General features: G+C 36.9%; 2 protein-coding genes across 2 annotated transcripts in view; one reads left to right on the top strand and one right to left on the bottom strand.

Moving 5' to 3' along the window:
- Positions 1-299: 299 nt before the first annotated feature.
- LOC121431643 (glyoxylate reductase/hydroxypyruvate reductase-like) lies at positions 300-7,905 on the bottom strand. The gene is made up of 7 exons (XM_041629241.1): positions 7,648-7,905; positions 5,788-5,991; positions 5,041-5,157; positions 3,309-3,499; positions 2,166-2,301; positions 1,634-1,764; positions 300-750 (listed from the first exon to the last, which is right to left on the bottom strand). The coding sequence occupies exons 1-7, from the start codon at positions 7,857-7,859 to the stop codon at positions 629-631; spliced, it is 1,113 nt and encodes a 370-aa protein (XP_041485175.1). The 5' UTR covers positions 7,860-7,905; the 3' UTR covers positions 300-628.
- An 8,952-nt stretch (positions 7,906-16,857) lies between these two features.
- The window catches only part of LOC121431956, an 81,231-nt gene continuing 75,306 nt past the window's right edge, over positions 16,858-22,782 (top strand). Inside the window, exons 1-2 of the mRNA XM_041629751.1 lie at positions 16,858-17,069; positions 19,901-20,043. Of these exons, the coding sequence (XP_041485685.1) occupies positions 17,030-17,069; positions 19,901-20,043 (183 nt within the window). The 5' untranslated portion in view covers positions 16,858-17,029. The remainder of the gene's footprint in view (positions 17,070-19,900; positions 20,044-22,782) is intronic.

Below are 22,782 nucleotides of genomic sequence, written 5' to 3'. Positions count from 1 at the left end.
AATGTTGATTATACTGCATCTAAAAACCAGGGTATGCTGTAAGGTCCAAAATAGACTAAATTCTGCTTATAGTTAAGGACTTACAATACATTTCACTGAAAATTTTCGACTGTTAAAATAATTTCTTCAATTGACTTTCAAGGCATTAAAAGAGTAATATATTTCCATTTACATTGTTTGCTTTACTATATCCTCATTGGGGCAATTCCATAAAATATATACGTCTGACCCCCATGAAATTTTCTGTCTCAAATTTCTTGTTCTTTTGACAGTCTGGAGTGTTCTCAAAGGACCCAGACTTGGTCAGTTTATGAAGTGAAGTAAAACTTGAGAAAAATTGGGGTCGCACGCACAAAAAGGTTGATTATTTTATGGGATTGCCCATTAATAACATGGAAGTCCAATATGATCTTTTCCCCAATTTGTTTCCCTTGACTTACATTAATCCTCAGGACCACGACATGGGCGTCATATTTGAAACAAAGCATTACAACAAAGGACACCAGAGAAATAAAGCCATTGTGGAGCACCAGTAGTGTCTTTTTTACAGTCAAGAATATTAGATAAGAACCTGCTATCATTGTTCTCTTTGGATTGGTAGTATAATAGACAGATCTCTTGACCTGGATTACAATGCGACTTCCTCCGGCATCTCTTCACTCACGAGACCTGCTAACAAGTTCCTGGAAGTAAGGATGGACATGGCTATCCTTGTCTCCTCAGCAGCACTGCCAATGTGGGGGAAAACAACTGGAAAGCAAGAAAAAAAAATGGATTTTAAATCTTAAAAGCAGTGATGGAAAGAACTGTTTTGGCAAGAAAATTGCATTCTATGATTTACGAGATGTGAATCAAGAATGACATCTCGTTGCTCACTGACTTTTTACTTTAAAGTCTTGCGCAACTTTTGAGACCAGTTTTGTGTCACCTGGGTACCACTTCCGAAATTACACAACATTATGTAAGTGCATTCAGACCGAAAATTGCTCAAAAACTTGATTTTGTGTACAAAGTCAATGCAAATTGTGTTTTCAACCAAAAATCATAAATGTATGATTATTTTTAATTTTGCTGGTCTAAATGTATTCATCTTATGCTGTTTATGATCTCAAAGAGTCCCCAACAAATATCATTGAAAAAAAGAAAAATAAAAGGTCCAAAAAACAAATACATAAAAAATTGCAAAAAACAATAAAATACATAAGAAATTGATCTGATATTGCAATTTTTTCATGTACACTTGCTAGGAATACCCAAAACAGTTTTTATACCAGAAAATTGGAACATTTGGAGCTTTAATTAGGGAATTAAAGGGAAAAGTATGATTTTGCATACTAATTATGCATGAATTAGCATAATCACTTGATAGCAATTTGCATGAAATAAATTACTGTATTTGTAGATTATGTTCAAGACAACCTGTGTGCCAATTTTCAGCATGATCGCGCGGCCAACGGCCAAGATCTCAAGGGGGGGGGGCCTCCATACGAACTCCCCAAATACCCCGGCCTAGATAGGGTTAAGTTACATTTCAAAATAATATTGCCTTGCTTTCCTGCAAAAACTTATACAGAATGTGTAAACTCCCATGCATAGCTACATGACTGTGGATATAGTTTGATGGAATACTTACCACAGTTATCAAGTTTGAGAAGTGGATGGTCAGTGGGTAAAGGTTCAGGTGTGGTCACATCCAGACCAGCTGCTCTGATCTGACCAGTGGTCAAGGCCTCGTAAAGGTCATCTTGATTTACTACAGCTCCTCTGAAAATATGGAAAGCAATGTAAACGGATGTAACAAAATTGGAATTAGGCGTTATTTATTTGAATTGACCAGTTGTCAATAGGGCTATGCAATAAATTAATGATAAATATGAAAATAAAAATAAGTCGTACAGCTTCAATGACACAGAAATACATGTATCCATGATCAAGCCTGAATTAAAAGACAAGAAAAAAAGTTTATCTGTAAAGCTGTTGATATCTGCCCATACCCAAACAGTGTTAATTTAGATGTTAGATAATGCCTCAGCATACAGGAACACAAATTCATAAACTTTACAGAGCTGTACATTCCATACCTTCAACACACACCCAAATACAAATATACGCACACTATGACTCTTCACCATCTTTGCATATTACCAGAGGGAAAAAAAACTCACCTGCTTATATTGACAAAGATGGCATTGGAACTCATCATCTCAAAGACTTGTTTGTTAAAAAGACCTTTGGTTTGAGCATTGAGGGAGCAACTGACCACCACAAAACCAGACTCTTTGACGAGTGTCTCAAAGGGAACTGACAAAGACAAAATAGAGAGAAAATCAGTTATCAAGAAATACATCACCAAAATATAATTCAAGAAGGTAATATTCAGGACAATATGACCTTATGCTACAGTTTGGCCCAATAAATTAAAAAGTAGAATTGTAAGTTTTTATACATGGCAAATAATAAAAACCTAACACTCTAATTAGAATTCTGTTATTGCACATCAATTTTTTTTAAGCCTTCACCTATTTGGTATCATTATCATATTGGATAGATTCCTATTTAAGGGCAGTAGTCTGTTCTGCTTACAATTTGTTAAAAAGGGATTTAAAAAAAGGTTAACTGAAAATTGCTGGTATTTTTTCTGTACAACAGAGAAGTGCTGGTATAGTAAGAGTATGTTACAAGAGATCCACATTGTGCAACTGGAATGTGTGAAGTATTCTGACTAGGCCGTTAAAAAACATGAACGTTTTCCTCTTTTGATAATCGTTTGACTGCTGTTCATAGACTTTATGTAGGTAGATCGAGGGTGACATCAACTGAAAATGGTCTTTCAGAGTCAAGAAAGAGGGAACAACAGTATTCATTTTCTTTTGTTTCCAAATAAATCAAAACAATTTCAAGGAAAAATGGAAAATAGAATGGGCATTTAATAGTTAAATAAATATATGAAATTTCAGCAAATTTTGGGCAATGTTTTTTTTTATGTTCTTATACCCCCATTGGTTAATCCTAACTGCTCTTTACTAGTAGCATTTTAACATTTAACAAAATAAACCCAATGACTCAAGTCTATCTTTGACATTGTTATAGAAAATTAATATAGTGGTATGTGCACTCTCTTGAAAATCAAAGCATTCCAATTTTCCTCTGACGAAACAACACAGAACCCAGTCAGTAAACCAATGTTCATTATATTCATTTCTTGTCCATGGTTTCAAAGTCAGATTGAATCACCCAGTTGGTCACACTTTCAAAGTTACAGGTGTGGCTTCTAATTCTGCTTCATATGTCATTGCCCTTCGACCTACCGAATTCAGCTGGTAGACTATCTGCTTCAGGTTTCTTGGTGTTTCCAGAGTAGAGGAATCTCTTGACCCCAAATGGCTTGAGACGTTGAGCGATGGCCATACCTATCCGCCCTAGTCCAACTAGACCCACTGTGCTGTTAAGAAGACCTGGTCCTGTCAGCCACATCGGCTTCCAAGTGCCCCAACCTCCGCTACAATCATTAGGAAGAAGAAATGATTCAAAAATAATTAGCAGACATGCCAAGATTAAAGCATTAGGCAAATCAGTAGGACTAAATTGTTCAAACACTTCCTCTTCAGTCAGAAGCCTGGGTGTTGTGATTGACTCCTCCCTGAAGATGAATCGCCAGGTTTCATCCCTTTCAAGTTCGCTGCATTTTCATCTCTCAAATATAGCCTGTATAAGGCCTTTCCTAACCCAGGCTGCCTGCGAGCATGCTGTAAGAGCTTTGATGACATCAAGAATTGACTATGCAAACTCCCTGCTATGTGGTACATCTTCGGCTAACATCCAGGGACTTCAATGAGCTCAGAATCGTGCAGCCAAATTGGTATTCCTTGCCAAGAAGCATGATCATGCCTCTCCCCTTCTACATCAATTACAATGGCTTCCTGTTTGCCTACAAATGCATCCATAATTGTGCTTCACCCTATCTTAATGACCTAATTTCTCTGTACCAGAGTGAAAGGCGTGGACTACCATCGGGTAATGATACAACTCTGTTGGCAAGACCAAGAACTGCTACCTCCTCAGGGGACTGATTGTTCGCTGCTGCCGCGCCACGCCTCTGGAACCAGCTCCCCCGCTGCATCCGTGAATCGTCATCTCTGGGAGCATTTCAGCGGTCATTAAAAACATTGCTTTTAAACAGTTAATTTACTTGTTATTTATGTATGTATTCTTTTTTGTTTTTCCTTCTTTCACAATTTTGATTTTGCTCATTTTGTAAAGCGCTGTGATACAATCATTGTGAAGAGCGTTATATAGATACTTATATTGTAGTGTATTGTAACTCCTCATGCAAACTCAGTAAGAACTACCATAGTTACCACCCTGGCAGGTTATAACTATGGTCTGCTCCTCCATCATGGGCTAATAACAAAATCAACAAAGGTTCACAAAGGAACGACATCATCATATCGGCAGATACTCCAATAGCTTATAACTCCAAGAATACTGACAAGCTCATAGTAAAAAGTTCAGAAAAGGTAAAACTCAAGAAGTCCATTGGTGATTCGAGAATTCTTCACACTGAAACCCATCACATCTCAAAATTAAATCGCAATGCGATACGATCCATCTCCGGTGCCGCATTGACGATGTATCTGACATAGCAACAAGACACATGAATGTGAAGTGGAGGAAGTTATCCTTCTTAGAGGAACAAACAACATAAATTAATTCAATCTATACATGCAAAATATAAACATGTAAATCCTCTTAAACATTTTCTTGCATTATCATGGTTATTGATTAAATCAACGTTTTACTTCTCACAAAGAAATTTAATAGCGCCCCATATTATTTCTGTTACTTTATTTCAGTAGCTTTTAATAATGTATAAGATATGGTTTGTAGTTTGTATCTTTCCATTCCCTTGTGATAAATTTTATATTCACAGGATTCCGATGGAAAACAGCCTATGTGCAGTTTGTTTTTATCCTGTATGAATATAATTCAATCAATCCTGAACTAGATGACGACAATGTTATACCCCGATCTGATACTTACTTTTTGACATTGGCGATACCTTCAGAGAGTCTCCTTGATGCTGTTAATAAAAGACCTACAGTAAGCTCAGCAGTAGCATCAGTTAAAATACCTGGCGTGTAACCTATCCGGATCCCTCTGAAAGATTATCAGAAAATGAATTTTAAAACAAATGTTAATATCGTAGAGATAATGAAATATAGTCCTAGTCAAAATAATATTTTTGTCAGCAGACATGTTCCCCAACATAAAAGCAAGTAGTTGCAGGGAAAAGGGGATTGCAGTACTTGCAAGTTGATGTAAATATTGTAACGAACACTAAAATCTGAATGAGATCTATATAAACAGAGAAAGAAATACAGGAAGAGAAGTATAGGAAGAGAAGTAGAAAACAAAGAAGTAGAAAGAGGAAGTAAAAGTAAAAGGATGAGTAAGAGAACAGAAAATAAAGAGAAAGAAAAATAAAAGAGAAGAATTTATAAAGAGAAATGAAGAAAACAAGAATGCAGCAACAATCTTCCTCTAAAAAATAAAAATTCAAATAAATCAATTAAAGAATAAACAAATAAAATTACATAATTAAAGAAATTAAATGAGAACAAAATATCAAACATAAAACAAATTATAAATATAAAGATCATTTCAAAAATGCAATCAAAGTACAGATACATTAGCACTTTCCTACCCAAATCTCATGCATTGCTGGTTTTGTAACCTGGTATCACTCGGAAATGATATTACAAGTAACAGATCTATTCTTCCACCCACCTCTTCCTGCATTCATCAACGTTGATGTGATCATAACCTACAGAAAGGGTGCTGATGACTTTCAAGCTAGGCCCAGCAGCATCCATCACCTCGGCAGTGATACGATCTGATAGAAGACAATAGAGACCGCTGATGCCTGGTACATTCTGGAGCAGTACCTCCTGAGGGACGGCATCGTCAGAGTCCCAAATTGATACCTCACATCTGTAAAGATAGAAAGAGTACAGGCATATAGACCACAATCAAGTAGAGAAATAGAATAAAGAAGTTAACAAGACTGGATTAAAAAAGGAAACATAAATGTTCGTCTTTGCCCATGCAAACATGGTTTGACAATGATTGTCTCTTTTTTCTATAGGTCTTTGGGCCAACATTCGGCCCAACCATTGCAAAATAATTTTCTTTGACAAAAGCAAAGATCTAGATAAATGGCAATGGCATAAGACTTCAGCAAATTGAATTTTCGGTTTAATAACAAAATATTTGGTCTAGTGAGCATTGTAGCGATTTGCGAAGAAGATAGGCCTAATTTAATTTCAATAATCATTGTGTCAAAATAATATTACTCGTATTTTCATCTGCCAAAGGGAAAACATATGGGAACTTTTTTTTATTTTCATATTTTTTGGGGACCATGTGCATCGATACAAATCAATGCTTCCTAATTGGAGCTACATGTATTGTTGGTACCGGTACAGACCTGGTGGGTGTTTCATAAAGCTGTTCGTAAGTTAAGAACGACTTTAAGAACGACTGGTGATCCCTTCTTGCGGTAAGTGGTATATTGAATTGGCAATGGTTGAGCGCGTAAGAAAGGTTCACCAGTCGTTCTTGAAGTCACTCTTATCTTACGAACAGCTTTATGAAACGGCCCCCTGATGGCAGTGTGATGTATGACTGACAGCTGCCATATTCCAAGCAGCATTGCGCTAAACATATCAAGTCTCACGCATATGCGTGAGACTCAAGCATTTTGGACTCTTGTTCATCCTCTCAAATCTCTGTCTCACGCAACTATCACAGCCTATCCCCATATACATTGTACACAATGTCTGTGATCTCACTCAGATTCACAGAAAATCTCACGCATAGCTGGTCTTTGAACTTGGCATCTCTGGCTAGAGCCCGGGGGGGGCCACTTCCATTCACAAGTGGATACCATGCGCGACCATGGGGTCTCGAAAAGCACCCTAAACACGTAATTTCCATATTCTGAAAATGCACACCTTAACAAGTATTGGCGTGTGAAACCCTACCCTTAACAAGTATTGGAAACAAAACGATATACTCTTGGCAAATATTCCCTGAAATGAACCCCTAAACAAGTACAGGAATGTTTTATTGTTACGGGTCCTTCGGTCGTCGGCTTTACCTTATTTGGTTAAGTACAACCCTATCTTCTACTCCTCGCGCAAATCGGACTCTAAACACGAAGTGTTGGGGCAAAAAGGACATCCTTTATAAAACATTTTTATTTTGTTTTATCATCCCCACAAATTCGACCCTAAACACGTAATTTTCCTAGCGAAATAGATACCCTTTTTTCATTATTTTTGTGTTTTTGACACCCTTATCACGTTATGTACGTAACGTGCCCTTTCGTGAAAAAGACATCCTTTTTACGTGTTTTTTTGGTCGCGCATGGTATCCACTCGTCAATGTAAGAGCCCCCTCCGGGGGCTAGAGTCGATCACCATGACAGTGGTTACTGGGACACAAGCTCCGCCGCGCCGCGGCCGCTGTGGAGCTCCGAGAAAAATTCTCACAGAACCACTTCTACACCACTACCGGTTACTGTACAGCCAGTGTTACCACACGTGCAATTATGCAATTGCAAGGAAGCCGATTTTTTATACTCACTCTTTTGATAGTAAATCAAGGCCTTCTTGGGGGATTCTCCGAGTTACGTAGACTCGAGGTTTTCCTTCAGTATTCATGTTGACCGTTTTGGCTATGGATCTTCTAAACACAGCGGAATCAACTCCAGAAAACTGGCAACTCGCACCCCAACAATGCCTGTAGATTCCCTGCACAATCGCTGTAGTTTGCACTCGTACAGCTGCAAATTGCATGGTGTACTGACAGTACAGGGAATGAATGTGGCGCGGCGCCGGAGCTGGAAGAGAAGTGGTGGACCTTTTTACCACGTGACTAAAAGATACACCTGTCACCTTTTTTTATTGTGCGCCATCAATAAAGCCACAAATGCATTATTGGTCCTGTCAGAAAGTTCAATGAATAAGATAAAAATCGTAATTTTGCTTCGAGTCCGGGCTTTGTATTTGCTTTCTACATGTATTAGCTTTCGCCAATATTGAGGGGGGGGGGGGCATAAAAAATGTTTCCCCCCATTTTTCCTGATCGGCCGCTCAAAATGGGTATAACGTCCAGTCACTCCTTAGCTATTATTTTAAAAGAACATACACAAGTTATTATCTCATAAGTCCTATTAAAATTTTCCAAGTGCGAAGCGTGAGCTATTGTTTTTTTGTTTTGTTTTTTGTTTTGGAAATTTTATTTATATTTTGTCCTGAAAAGACATTCTGGGCAATGTTTGGGAACTAGAAGTTACTGCGAGCGAGAAGCGTGAGCAGAATTGTTGATACATAGGCCTACGTGTTGGCCTGGGGTAAAAGGAACCTGTTTGTGTTTGCAGTTAGCCATGAACTTATTTAAACAAGTAAATAATGCGAGCATGAAGCTCGAGCTAAAAAAAGACATTCCAACCAAAAAAAATTGACATTCTAAGCATGAACGGAATAGGTATATAACTAAACACGTCTTGACGCAATTAATTTAAGCACTATTTCAAGCACTGTGCATGAAAATTATGAAGTGGATGTGAATTGATGCAAGCACGAAGCATAAGCTGATATTATTATTATTACTATTACTATTTTTATATGATTATTATTATTATTTTGATCTGGGACCGGGACATTCTAAGGAAATTGAAAATTATGACTTGAATATGAATTATGATTATCTTCCTAATCCACTTCCTAAGCGCGGGATGAAACTTGTCGATATTCCATTCTGAAAAGGGGAACAATTTAGTAATTAGGAATTTATGAAAATGTTTATCGCCTTTTTTATTAATCTAAGCGTAATGAGAAAATGAAATTTGTTGATATTAAAGCCTGAAAACTGGATATTTTAAGCACTAATTATGAATAGGATGATTGCGTTAATATATTTTCTCTGGGGCCTATAACTCACAAGCTATGCTTTCAACATAGGCCCAACCCATCACTGGTTTTAATTTTTTGTGTATATAAACTCCTATCTGTCTCAAGAACTATTTATTTCATTTCATGATAAGTTATCATTGGCAGCGGAAGCCTATAAAATTAGGGGGGTCCAGCTGAAATTTTTGGATGGACACAGGTAAAAAAGCAACAAAAAAAAAAGGTTGTCAACCAAAAATTTAGGGAGGGGGGACAGGTCACCCCCCCCCCCCCCACTTCCACTGCTTATGCATGTTATGCCCATGTCAACCAATGTAAAATGTTTGTATATAATATGTGAATTATGGAAATAGTGAAAAGGTATGGAAATAAACTGGAACAGTTGATGCGAGCGCGAAGCACGACCGAAATTTTTGTAAGAACATGAAATATTTTTTTCCAAGTCTTCTCCTCAACTTGTTTTATTTATTAGTATTCCTCTTCTCCCCCCCTCTTTTTTTTCCTCCTCTCTTTCCCCATCTTTTCTTTTGTTTCTTTCCTCCCCCCCCTTTTTTTTGCTCCGCCAATGGGGGATGGGGGGTCGAGTCATCGGCCCCCTGGATCCGCCTATATCCATTATTAAAGCCACTTACATGCTAACTTATAATGATCTAAGTCTTAACATTATACCAAACAACATTAGTCTTTTTAGGAAGCTTTAGTGAATATGGTAAAAAGTTTCTAAACAGCTATCACTAACAAGCGTGACTATAGTTCTATATGACAAGAAGACAGGAAATGAGAACATTTGTAATCGTAAAGGAAACAAATTAGATCGATCTGAAATGCATGGGAGTATAGGGGAGAAAAAATGCGTACTTTAATATATTTCAAACATTAATGCGAGCTCGAAGCACGAGCGAAAATATTGTTTAGTAACATGATTTTTTTTCCAAGTCTTCCCCTCACCTTGTTGTTATTCACTCGTCTTCCTCCTCTTATTAGAAGTAGCTATGCGACATTTTACTTCGTTTATCATTTTGACCTGAAAAAAGAACCCCAAATTATAGGACACATATTCTTTAAATTGGCCCCTCCAACTTTCCCACACAGGAACAGAATGTAAAAAAAAAAATCATTTTCACATATTGGAGCCAGAATGTTTAATGGAATCCCTGTAAATAATCACACTTGTACATTAAAAAAAACATACTGATTGAGTACCAGTCTACTTTTTATTTTATTACCATTTTCCCTCTCTCGCTTTTTTTTAAAAGTAGTATATGATGTTGCCTTAGTTCTTCATTTTCATTTTGAATGATGTTTGTATTATTGCAGGGCGAAGAGCGCCTTTGTGAAGCATTTATCAAAACTGAACAGGAAAACCCTGCCGTATGAAAAAATAAAACAAAATGAATAAACAAGGCATCAAAAGCTTTTTTTTAATGGGCCTCTTACGTAATAGTAATAATTAACATAATTTGTATAGCACGAAACATATCTCTAAGTGCTTGGGAAACCTTAAGAAAGAGAGAAAGAATTTCAGCAAAAAAAGTAATGCATGTATAGTTCACAGTATAGAGACTGTAGACATAACGAGCTAAACAAAGTAATGACAACGAGAGCCGAATCTTGTTTTTATATCGATTTGAAAACGAGATATTTCAAGTGTCATAATCATGAATCATGTGAAGATACAAGGCCGTTCTCTTGATACAACGGTTTGAACCACGCCCTCAATTTGCCGACCGCTCAGGACACTCTGCAGCAATTATATTGAATACAAAATGAGATATCAGTAGGGGAAGGCGGGGTAAGTTGTGAAACTTTTTGCATTTTGCATGTTAGAATTGATATGACTAGTAATATTGTAAAAATGAGTACCTTGCCTTTAAATTTGATTCTTGGGAAATCTTTTTCACCTATATATAACTTTCTACCCCCACACTGAAAGTCATCGTGACCTTTGAAAAAAAAACGACGTCAAATGGCTCAACTTGCCCCATCTGTGGGGGTAAGTTGTATTACCGTCTGGGGTAAGTTGAGCCACAAAAACTATGTACTATAAATTGTTTAAAGACATGTGTGGGTAAAAAACACTTATCTATTTTACACCCTTTTTACTTTTTTCGCTGAAATTTGTATTTTTCCCTCTAAAAAATTACTTTTGTTTCAAAATTGAAAACAAAGTAGTGGGGTTAACGGTTATTTAATGGGTTATCAATATATAACACCATCACGATGTCTGACTCATTCATTATTAGCCTGGAATGGTAGCTCAACTTGCCCCTGTGCTCAACTTACCCCGCCTTCCCCTATTCTTTTGAGAAAAGACCTTTGTATTGTCATCCTGTGTTGATTGGGCAAAATATAGGCCCTATTTAATATATAATTTTCATAACATTGCTAAAATGGTAGATGAAGATACATTTTTGATTTAAAAAATTGTCATATGAGCACTCTATGAAGGTATTTTTTTCATTCCAACTTTGAATGCATGCTGTACAATCTTGGCAAACTGAGAAATAGGACCAGTCGTTCGTAGACATGGTAGACGCATTGTTGTTTGTTGTGGATTTAAATGAAAACAAAAATTCAAAAGAATATACGAATAATCAAGACATCAAAGTTGTACTTATCTCATTAAATTTTAAACCACCATATCACTTCAGTACCAATGACCTTAACCTTCCCCTGATCATGCGCAGAATGGAACAAGTTTTTACAAGAAAATTTTGAAAGCGGTCACCAGGGGTGAAGTAGGCGGAGCCCTCGATGGGAACAAGATTTTGAGGGTGCCGGTTTTGGAAAAAAGATAACAAGCAAAAAAAATGACAAAATGTAAAAAGAAAAAAAAGGAAAGAAAAGAGAAAAAAAAGTATAAAGGAAAGGAATAAAAAGAAAGGAAAGAATAGGAAAGGAGAAGAGAGGAGATGAGAGGAGAGGAGATAAGAGGAGAGGAGATAAGAGGAGAGGAGATAAGAGGAGAGGAGAGGAGATAAGAGGAGAGGAGATAAGAGGAGAGGAGATAAGAGGAGAGGAGATAAGAGGAGAGGAGATAAGAGGAGAGGAGATAAGAGGAGAGGAGAGGAGATAAGAGGAGAGGAGAGGAGATAAGAGGAGAGGAGAGGAGATAAGAGGAGAGGAGATAAGAGGAGAGGAGAGGAGAGGAGATAAGAGGAGAGGAGATAAGAGGAGAGGAGATAAGAGGAGAGGAGAGGAGATAAGAGGAGAGGAGAGGAGATAAGAGGAGAGGAGATAAGAGGAGAGGAGAGGAAAGGAAAGGAAAGGAAAGGAAAAGAGAAGAAAAGAAAAGGTTGCTCAAAAATGAATATGATTTTTGTCAAATTTCTACTTTTTAGCATACCAACCGGATTTCAGGCTGATGCCAATGATGTATATGCCGTGCAGGCGCGTACGCAAGGGTTTCGGGGGTTCAAACCCCCCCCCCCCCTTTTCGTTTCCTTTTTTTTTTTTTTTTTTTTTTTTTTTTGCTTGTCTCCCCAGAGGTCGGTCTGGTCAAGGAGTTATCGGGCAAGAGCCTGATAACTCCTTCTCCTTGGTCTGGTTACGGACAATTCCCCTACCCAATAGTGACAGCAATAATGAACAGAATCTCATGTTTCCGATGAAAAACACAGAAAAAAATTTCCGCGCGCTTCGCTCGCTCCATTTTATTATATCTTTTATTTCCGCATGTCGCCGACATGATCACGGTATCGCCATTAAAAATGCCATACATGATTATCATGATGTATACTTATGAATACAAGTGAACCAAGACAAAGACATACGTTTTCTTACAAAATATGTTTTACCAATATGAAAACCAAAATGACGGAAAACGCTAAAATGTCGGTTAGCTCGCTCCGCTCGCTCGTAATAATTTATGAAATTCCATAAGTATCTAGTCTCCTGTTCAAGGCCGTATTATGAGTGTTACGAATAGGACATGTAGCATCGACTAATACTTGATTTACTAACAAACTATTGACAAGAAATGTATGTTTTGACGGGAAAACGCGAAAATTTCGGCTCGCTCACTCCGCTCGCTCGTAATCATTTATGAAATTTCTTAAGTTTCTAGTCTCTTGATCAAGGCCATATCATGAGACTTACGAGCAGAAGGACATGTATCATCAACTAATATGTAATCATTACCAACAAGCTATTGAGAAGAATTGTATGTTTTGACGGAAAAACGCAAACATTTCGGCTCGCTTGCTCCGCTCGCTCGTAATTATTCATGACATTTCTCAAGTTTCTAGTGTTCTGATCAAGGCCATATCCAGGCGCGTAGCCAGGGGGGCGGTCGCCCCCCCCCAAAAAGAAAAAAAAAGAAGGGAAAAAAGGAGAGGAGAAAAGGAAAAGGGAAGGAAGGAAAGGGAAGAAAGGTAGCTTTGTTTTTTCTATTTATTCTTTATTTTTTTCTCAAAAGAGAAACTCCTTCACTCTTCTTGCTTTAAATTCATATATGAATTTTGCTTCCGCGCTGCGCGCGGTTAAATGACAATATTGAAGTTCTCCATTGTTCCCCCACCTTTTCTCTAACCCTGTTTTTCCACCTCAGCTATGTGCTTCTTGCCAGTTAAAGTTAAAATTGTATACATTAGGGCATGAATTTGAGTAAGGTTAGGCTGAAGTAAATGTATGAAGTTATTTTTTTTTTTCAATTGATCGCGCAACTTCTGGTCTGGTCGGCACCGAGCGGGTAAAATCTTTATATCAGTTTCTGCCGTCACCTCCATAAAGTCAGCTTCTCCCGCTTTTCAGCTCATTACTATAAACAACCATAATTTGGGGGCAAACAGGTTCCTAATTTAAAAAGAGGAAGGTATGGGATTCGTGTCGTATTAAATAAAAAGTACAATATTTTTTTATCAAATTGTATTAAACTTCATGTCATTTCCCTGTATACATTCATCTCCTGTCCTGTTTTGCGCCCTCAGTTTGAAATTTTGAATGACACTTAAGTTTCTTTATATTCAAAATGAAGCGCTTCAGGATAAGTCAAAAAAATTAATCATCCTTTATTATATAGATAGATAATTTCAATAAATCACAGAAGTTTCAACTTTATGCGCACTATTTTCCTTGTAATGAAGTTCAATAATCTTAGAAAATCAATTGAATTAGAGACGATTGGGTATTAGAGATATCTACATTTGATGAAACGTCCGCCCTTTGAAATTTCAGAGTTTCATTGCTCATCGCGGGGAGGAATATCTTCCTCTACCAATCTTCTCCTCTGTTTTGCGAGTTAAAAATATGCACTGATGCTAAATTGTTTGTAATCAAATCTGATCTTTCCAAAGAAAGTTTCAATATATCTTTGAGAATACCCTTTTCTCGGGACCCTTTTTATGGCAAGAAAAATTGATAAATCACTTTAGCTTCCGCGCTTCGCGCGGAGTTATTATCATTTTAATTTCCTCCATTGTATACCTCTTTTGTGCGTTTACAATCACTTTTGAAAACAAGGTTCAAAATCGCAATATAGTCAACCGAATTGGAGGTACTAGAGACAAGAGAAACGGCTCCTTTTCATTTTAATTTATGAAACACTAAAAGCTTCGCGCTTCGCGCCCACCCCCTAGGGAGCGCGCTCTGTAAGTGTTAGCGCGCTTTGTGTGCATTAACCGCCCCCTCCAAAATGAAATCCTGGCTACGCGGTTGGCCATATCATGAGTGCTACGATCCGAAGGACATGTAGCATCGACTATGATACCAACAAACTATTGACAAATAGGTTATGTTTTCAACGCAAAAACGAGAACATTTCTGCTCGCTCGCGGGTCATGACCGCACTGTTACATACCCATCCCCACTTAAATGTTATTGTCTTATTTGCAGCGCTGAAAAAAAAAATCATCACCCCCCCCCTCATCACTTTTTAGAGACTGGGCGGGAGATTTAAAAAAAAAATATCAGCTCGAAAACCCCCCCCTTTCAAAAATCCTGCGTACGCGCCTGATGCCGTGTATGACATTCGTTGCTCCACTAAGACAAATCTTGGGGGTGCCTGTTGCGAAGCATCCCCACTTCCTTGCAGGACCATGCGTGGGAGTAGGGCATGCAAAGTCCTTCTAAAATAGCCACTCAAAAGTGAGCAAAGATTATATGATATTCTTAAAACGAAAAGCTCTCTTTTTCTTAGATTTTTACAGAAATTATCGTATTTCACACTTTTTCCCATTTTCTTTTCTCCTTTAACTTTTCCGGGGCCTTAATTTCTTGGTCGTTGAACTTTTTGAAGAGCGAGAGTTTCATGAACTCGATCGACGCATCAAAGCATTGCGAATAACAAACAAGATGACACACTCATCCAAATATTGTAGTACGACGTGCGCATTAAACGGCGCGCAACGGTAATGCGCACGTCGGATATTCAGTCGACTACAGTGCGTCTAAAAAAAACTTTACACTTTTGAAAGGGCTACCAACCAAAAATATGTAATTTTGAGGGAAAATTTCTATATATATGGAAAGCCAAAAAGTTGGAAAACTTTTCATGCTTGAGTGAGCACTACCCAGTTTCGCAAAGGGTATGAAAATTAGGGTGGGCAGGAATTAGCCTTTCGATTTCTTTCAGTTTTTGAGAGGCGAGTCCGCTTGGAACTTGCAAACTTGAGAGTGTTGTGATAAATTAATGGTCATTCATTATCAATTTAAATTGTTAGAGCAAATTTCATGAATTATCAAATTGAAATTCCATGCATAAGAGAGCGTGAATTGCAATCTTCAGTGTGCAAAGCATTTCAGTAGAGTGGAGAAGATTGGACTTCAGTGGGTGAAGTAAACTGATGGGAAAACGGACAACAGAACGTTCTTTTAGCCTCCCTCCTATACAAGTCCGCCCCCCGGTCCAGTTGAGATGGACTGATTGCTATTACATGTACGCATTAAGTCTAGGGCGGACTGTCAATAATTATGATAATAAATCAACTTTTACCTATCAATCATTCGATGAATGAATGAATGAATGAATGAATGAATCAATCAATCAATCAATCAACAATCTGTAGGTAATTAAACTCAATCAATGTGATCAATCAAACAATTTTTTTTCAATACATTATCATTCAAACATTCAGCTTTTTCAATAAATTATTTCACAAATCACCATAATCAAGTTCTTAATAATCATTCAACGGAAAAGAAAGACCCATTAACCACTCTGTTTTTGAAAAATAAAGTCTTGAAGGTTAAAGATTTATATTCTTTTCAACTCGGACAGTTGATAAGTTTATCAATAAACAATTACCCTAACCTTTTAATAATATGTTTGTAAAAAATGATACAATTCATAAGCACTTCATTCGCCAGGCGAGTTCCTTTCATTCACCTCTGAATAGAACATCGTTTGCACAGAAGACATTTGTTTTTACTGGTCTAAAATTATGGAATTCTTTTTCAAGGGATATTATACAATGTAATTCAATACTAAATTTCGAAGGATCACTTAAAAATATCTTCTGAATTCATATAAGATTATCGTTTTTTCACAAAGTAATGTAATTCAGAACTTTATATTAAATGTGTTTATTAATTTCTCTTTGTATATATGTTTAATTGTTTTATGATTACTGTATACATTGTATACTGAATGTTCTTTTTTATTCATAAAATGTACTTATGAAATAAGCTCTGCTTTTTAGTTGGTCTCCTTCTATTTCGATTTCATAGTATTATTGTATAATATAAATGATTTAAATGTTATTTTATGTAAATATGTATAACTATCATTGTCAATGTAAAAAGGTTGAAAGAGAAAATTTTCGCCCACGCCATGAATGCGCTCTCATGCGTAAACTCATCGGTCGTACGTGTGTTACGGAGTTGTACTACACTGAGAGTGCTCAATCTTTCGCGTACCGTGTATGTTTGATCTGTGTGTGCATGTGATACAATTGTTGTATTACGAAAATCACATGATCTTGATACAACGTCGACGAACGAAACTCGGAAGTTGATTTGGTAACGTCTTTAAATCTTAATTTTAATCAGCATTGAATCTATGAGAGTTTCGCCACTTTCTGTCTGATCAAGGGGACGGAAGGTTGAATTCTACGAAGATGAAGATCCTTGTTACTTTTGTGGCGCTGTTTGCTGCCAGTGAGTACCGTATATCAGTATTTATTGAGAACACGATAGAGATAATGTGAGCGGTGATGTGTCGTATTCACACGGGAAAGTTAGGCGGCCTAGTTGGCTGGAAATGGCTCTGAGCTCTGGTATATGTCACTTGCTATGTGACGCGTCGTCATGCATCGCTGTGTCTGTGGCTGTTCTTAGGTCTAAACATCTCCAATATTGTACTAAAGCTTAGCCTTAGTTTGATATATTTCCTTATATAGCCTAGAAGTTAGTTAGTAATCAATGATTTCAATGAATCACCTGTGTGAATGAGAGAATGTGTTTTTTAACAAGAAATGATACCATACAGTAGATTAAGTCAGTATAAATTTTGAGGAAAATAAGAAAAATAGAAAATCATGTCATGCCCATGATATGGGGGGGGGGGGTAGACAATTTGAAGGTGATTTGCTGATTGAATGATACAAACTCAGTGCAATGGGCTTGAATCAAAACGTTTACATGAACAGTTTTAACACAAAAAAGTGTGCAAATTTTACGAAACGTTAAAAATGTTTGGGAAAAAAGGATAAAAAAATACCTTAAAATTGTGCATACATTTCCTTAATTCATATCATGCTGCTTTGAAATGAATTCAGATGTATATTTCAATCAGAAATTATTCTAATTTGAATGGAATATGAAGTGAAACTATCTCAAGATTGCATTTTCATTTCAAGTTACATGAAGATATAAATGTACAGGTATGGCAGTGTATCCTATTGCCGGACACCTTTATTTCAGTGCTTTAAAAATGACAACTAGAGGAAATACAATGAAGAAAAATTATACCTTGCTATTCCAAATATTCTGAAAATTATGAATATGATGAAATTATTTTATATTTTCCAACCGTTTTCTTTGCACCGCACTTGCCGCATACCCCTCCGCGAAAAACAATTATTTTCGTGCGTGACAAACTACATCATAATTCCGGACGCGCCACGGACGAGTAAAAAAATTCTTAATTATAATGGTGTAAGAAAAAGTTGGTGTGATTTTTTCATGACATATCATCTCATGAGTAAATTCTAAGTTTTGGTTTGCTTTCTTATATCGATTTTGAGCAGATCTTTGTAATAAATTGGTGTTTGCTAACTAATTTCATTTTTTAAAAATTTTTTTGATTGCGTGTTCGATATGGCACTTTCCCGTATTTTTTATGCTCGTTCATATCGTGACCCTCAGTCAAGTTCTATCGATGCGCAGACGATCGTTGACGGCTCTCTACCTCGCGCACGGACGGCCGGGGTACGTACCTAGTTTACCTTGAGAACTAGCCGCCGTCGACGATCTGAGCGATGGAGCGGACGAGATTGAAATTCGGCAAATAATTAGGTCCGTATTTCCATCAGAAAATAGATCAGTTGGAATCAATTGTTAATGCAAAACTATGTTATATGATATTTCAAGCATTTTCTGTCATTTTAGAGAAAAATAAGGTAAAAGTTGGATTTTTTCGCCTTGTTTTTGCAAACTTGTTCTTTGAATTGATCTGTGAAATTGAACTGCGGAAGTCTTACGGTACGAAATTGATTTCGTACGCAGTACTATGCGCGTCCGGAAATATGATAGTGTCCGGTAATACAATACGTGACTATACTATATGTCAATTTGAGAGCATGTAGGAACAAAGCCACATGGTGTGGTTGGTTTGAATTACCCGTCAATATTTCCCCTCTTTGTGGCAAATGAAGTACATTTTCACTTCAGAAAAAATGGCCAAAATATAACTTGAAATGAACTTAGTGATGAGACAAGGCATCTTTGAATGTGACATCAAATCATTCAGTGTCAAACATTACTTTAAAAACAAAATATCATTTTGGGTTAATTATAAAGCAAAAAAAGAGAGAGAGAGAGAGAAGAAAAGACCATAGACTGAAGTAATTCTTCCAGTTTGTTCAGAGAACATATACCCTAAAATTAATTATTGAGTTTTTGTTTTTGTACTGCAATACTTTCATCAAAATATTTGAACAGTTAAAGTTTTGGATAATGTTCAGAATCTAGTAATAAACATCACCTCTGTGCAATTACATAACAAAATAAGAATGTCTGTTCATCAATCATGGTATAAAATTCATTTCCATCCCTCTTCAGAGATTAAAAACTGGGCAGTTTTATCTCCACAGAAGAATCCACACTAGTTTGCTATAATAAATTTATCACCAGTTGGGAAAATCAGATTAGGCCCCAAAACCTTATTTTCATACATACCGGTAGTCTTCTATCTATTTTCTTCCATTCTTCTCTTTTACGTGTAAGCTTATAGTCAGAAAGTTTTATTGATCTTTGAAGGCATGATATGACTATAAATTTGGTTTCAAGCAAGGTATTTTACAAGGAAATGAATACAATCTACGAATCAAGAATGTTCAATCTAATATATTTATTTTACACATAGGCTAAATTTAAAGTTGTTAAAGTATGTGTCTATGTTATGGCCACATGTTTTGAATTAGGCCAGGTTTAAAACTATACATTTTCTGATAGGAAATTAAGTAGGGATTCCCAAAATACGCCTAAACATGGCATACATTGTAGGAGGCAACCATTAGAAGTTATGGAATATAACTTCAAATTCATAGTAAAAAAATAACAAGCTTTGATACCGTACAAGGAAAGAGTAGTATTGATATACCCCACACCTTCAAAAGTGTCATTTTTCAATTCCTCTCATTCAGAGCATTATCTTTGAACTAAATGCCTTTAATTTTGAGTTTCACTGATTTTAAAAATTCAATCAGTGTACAATAGTTGGATAATGATACAACATGGATGTGTCTTGATATTCTCTTGCTTTTCAGCTAGTGCAATAAACCCTGCAGCAATCTACAGATCAAAATGCAGCGAAGGTGCTTCGTATTGGTGTCAGAGTGCATCACATGCAGACGAATGTGGAGCTGTGGAGTACTGTATCCAGAACTACTGGAGAGGCAAACTTGTTGAAGTGAGTACTACCACCGCAGATTCTTTTATACTCAACATCATTACAACCCATGATCATTTTTACTTTTAGCAAAACAGTCACCATTATCATCATTGTCAAACTTATCACCACCACCATCAATAAATGATCACCACCACCAATATGTCTCATCATCGTCATTGTCGTCGTCATCATCGCCATCAACATCATCACCATTACCATCATCGTAATCACCATTGTCATGATCATCATTATCATCATCATTATTATCATCATCAGCAGCATCATCATCTCCATCATCATCATCATCATCATCATCATCATCATCATCATCATCATCGTCATCATCGTCACTATTCATCATCATCATCATCTTCATTAACATCATCACCATTTTCATCTATCATCATTTATCATCATCGTCATCAACATCATCATCAGCAGCAACAAAGTCTTCATCATCATCATCGTTATCATCACCACCAACTTCATCAGTCATCATCGAGGAGAATAAAATGGACTTGGTAAGAAATACTGACATAGTACACTGCTCAAATCTGTTCAAGACTCCAGCAGTAGAGTTTGCTCATCCTACATATCCACCCCTTTTGTTATCTTTCAAGTTTTGATTTGTTAATCTCCAGGGACCTTCTTATTGATAGTGTGTTTGTTATTTATGTCAAGTGGTTGTTGTAGATGTACAGTAATCGGTTAAATAGTCTAAATTTGTCTTACAATCACATGTTGCTAGATTATCAGATCAGTATAATGCCTTAAATATATTAGCATTGGGTATTTGAAAGCCGGGGGGGGGGGGGGGGTCACTCTCCACATGGACTGCTATCCACCCGTGTCCGACAACCTCAGAAATTCACCCTAAATGGCGTAATGACATTAAGTAAGTTTGCAACCCTAAATGGCGTAACCCATGAAAAAAGCTACCCTAAGTGGGACGTTCAGGCCCGTGAACAGGGAAATGCCCTAATTTGATACCCTAAATGGCCTAAACATAAAAATCGATGTTTTACCTGTGCCGTACCAATGGGCGTGTGGGTAAAGGGTGCTGCCTAGTGTAAAGTCAGGTGTAAGAGACTAATAGGACTGTACGGGGGTAAATCAAGTGCTGCTCTGGCCGCGCCAGGGTGTGCGAGGATGATTTTGTATCCCTTAAAGTCGCCCTTCATGGTGTTTATGGCTGCCTTAGGTCTGCTCCTGGGTCTCTTCAAATTTGCACCCCTAAATAGCCTAATTTTCCTAACCAAATTAGCAACCCTAAATGGCGTGAAGAGAGAGAGAAAAGGCTACCCTAATTGGCGATTTACCAGCGAATGGTGCTGAAATGCAACCCTTTTTGCCAAAGACCTTGACGCCGCCCAAGTGCCTGAAATTGGACCCTTTTCTACACTTTTTCTGGACGCGGGTGCGTAGCAAGCCATGTTGAGAGTGACCCCCCCCCCCCGATTTTTGAAAGTTGCAAAATGTAAATCGAGAGGAATTACATGTTAACATTTTCTACATGTAGGATATTGATGCACTCTACATGTACAGTGTAGGTTGAATGTTGTAAAGTTATTTTTTTCATATCCAGTTCCTTGTTATGGGGAATTTCACACATTTGTTTAAAATGAATATGTGCAGTGTACCAATATGTTTGTAAATGACTTCAAGGAATTCCCTGCATTTGTAATATGATGTCTTGATCTTTGATCTGACATAAAAAGTCAGGAAACATGGACTGCATATTCATCACCCATAATGTTACTTTATAAAGTGGAAGTGAATTGGAAACAAAAATAATAAAATAAGGGAAGTAAATCCATGAAATTAAAATACAAGTCAGGAGAATATGAGATGTGACATTTAACAGTTATTACAGGGCATCTCACCAGAAACTTCGTACAAATTGGGTACAAGGGGGGGGGGGTCGGGTGTCCGGACACTATATTTTTGAAGCCTTCTTTTTTGTCTTTGGATTACACTAAAAATATGAATTCGATAGTAATCATCTTCTATTTTGCTCTTTATTAATATTTCCTAACATTTTGTACTAAAAATTGATGAAACTGCGCTTGTACATTTTTCCAAATGACATTCTAAAATTGATCGTTTGGACACACAACCTGTCTGGACACACAACAACTGGGTGTACATGTTATTTTGCTGCTGCTCAAAAATCAGAATTATTCACCATTTCAGGCATTCAAAGCTATGTGTATCCTCCAAAACTGACTTAATGAACAAATGGAAGTTTATGAAATGTCTTGTCTGGGTAAGATGTATTATGGCTGAGCTTTGGACCATAGATTAAAGCAACCAACCATAATCAATATAATGAACACATCTTTGTGTTATTGTTTGTGATGTGACATGCCCTTTAATCTTTTTTTAATCCCTGGGAAGTAATTTTGTGGGTCAGATCTGTATCTCGGAAACCCTGTAATCCATGATCTTGTGATCTAGATCAACAATACCATTAAGGGCCTTTTCACACGTGAGTCTTGAATCATTGTTATGATGATTTCTATTGTTATGTCGTGACTGTGATTAGCATTCATGATTCTAATCATGATTCTAATCATGTTCTAGTTTGGTTTCACACATGCTTAATATTTGTCATTAGACTTATTTTCCACTGGAATCATCATTCAAATTACAAAAAATTTTTACCGTGTGAAAGGGTGGGTAGTTATGTATCAATAGGTCACTGTTGAAAGATGTACATATACATAACATCCAGGATAGTTGTTTGGGTTTGGGTTT

This window comes from Lytechinus variegatus, chromosome 18, assembly GCF_018143015.1.
Source record: "Lytechinus variegatus isolate NC3 chromosome 18, Lvar_3.0, whole genome shotgun sequence".
Lineage (NCBI taxonomy): Eukaryota > Metazoa > Echinodermata > Echinoidea > Temnopleuroida > Toxopneustidae > Lytechinus > Lytechinus variegatus.
This window is presented reverse-complemented; position numbering and strand designations above follow the sequence as displayed.

Bases quoted from the DNA above. Each gene is read 5' to 3' on its own strand.
- LOC121431643 (XM_041629241.1), bottom strand. From the start codon at position 7,859: ATGCAATTTGCAGCTGTACGAGTGCAAACTACAGCGATTGTGCAGGGA. The intron at 3,500-5,040 runs GTAAGTATCAGA...TAATGATTGTAG, and splicing joins GGTATCGCCAATGTCAAAAA to CGGAGGTTGGGGCACTTGGA. The intron at 1,765-2,165 runs GTGAGTTTTTTT...CCATATTTTCAG, and splicing joins ATCTTTGTCAATATAAGCAG to AGGAGCTGTAGTAAATCAAG.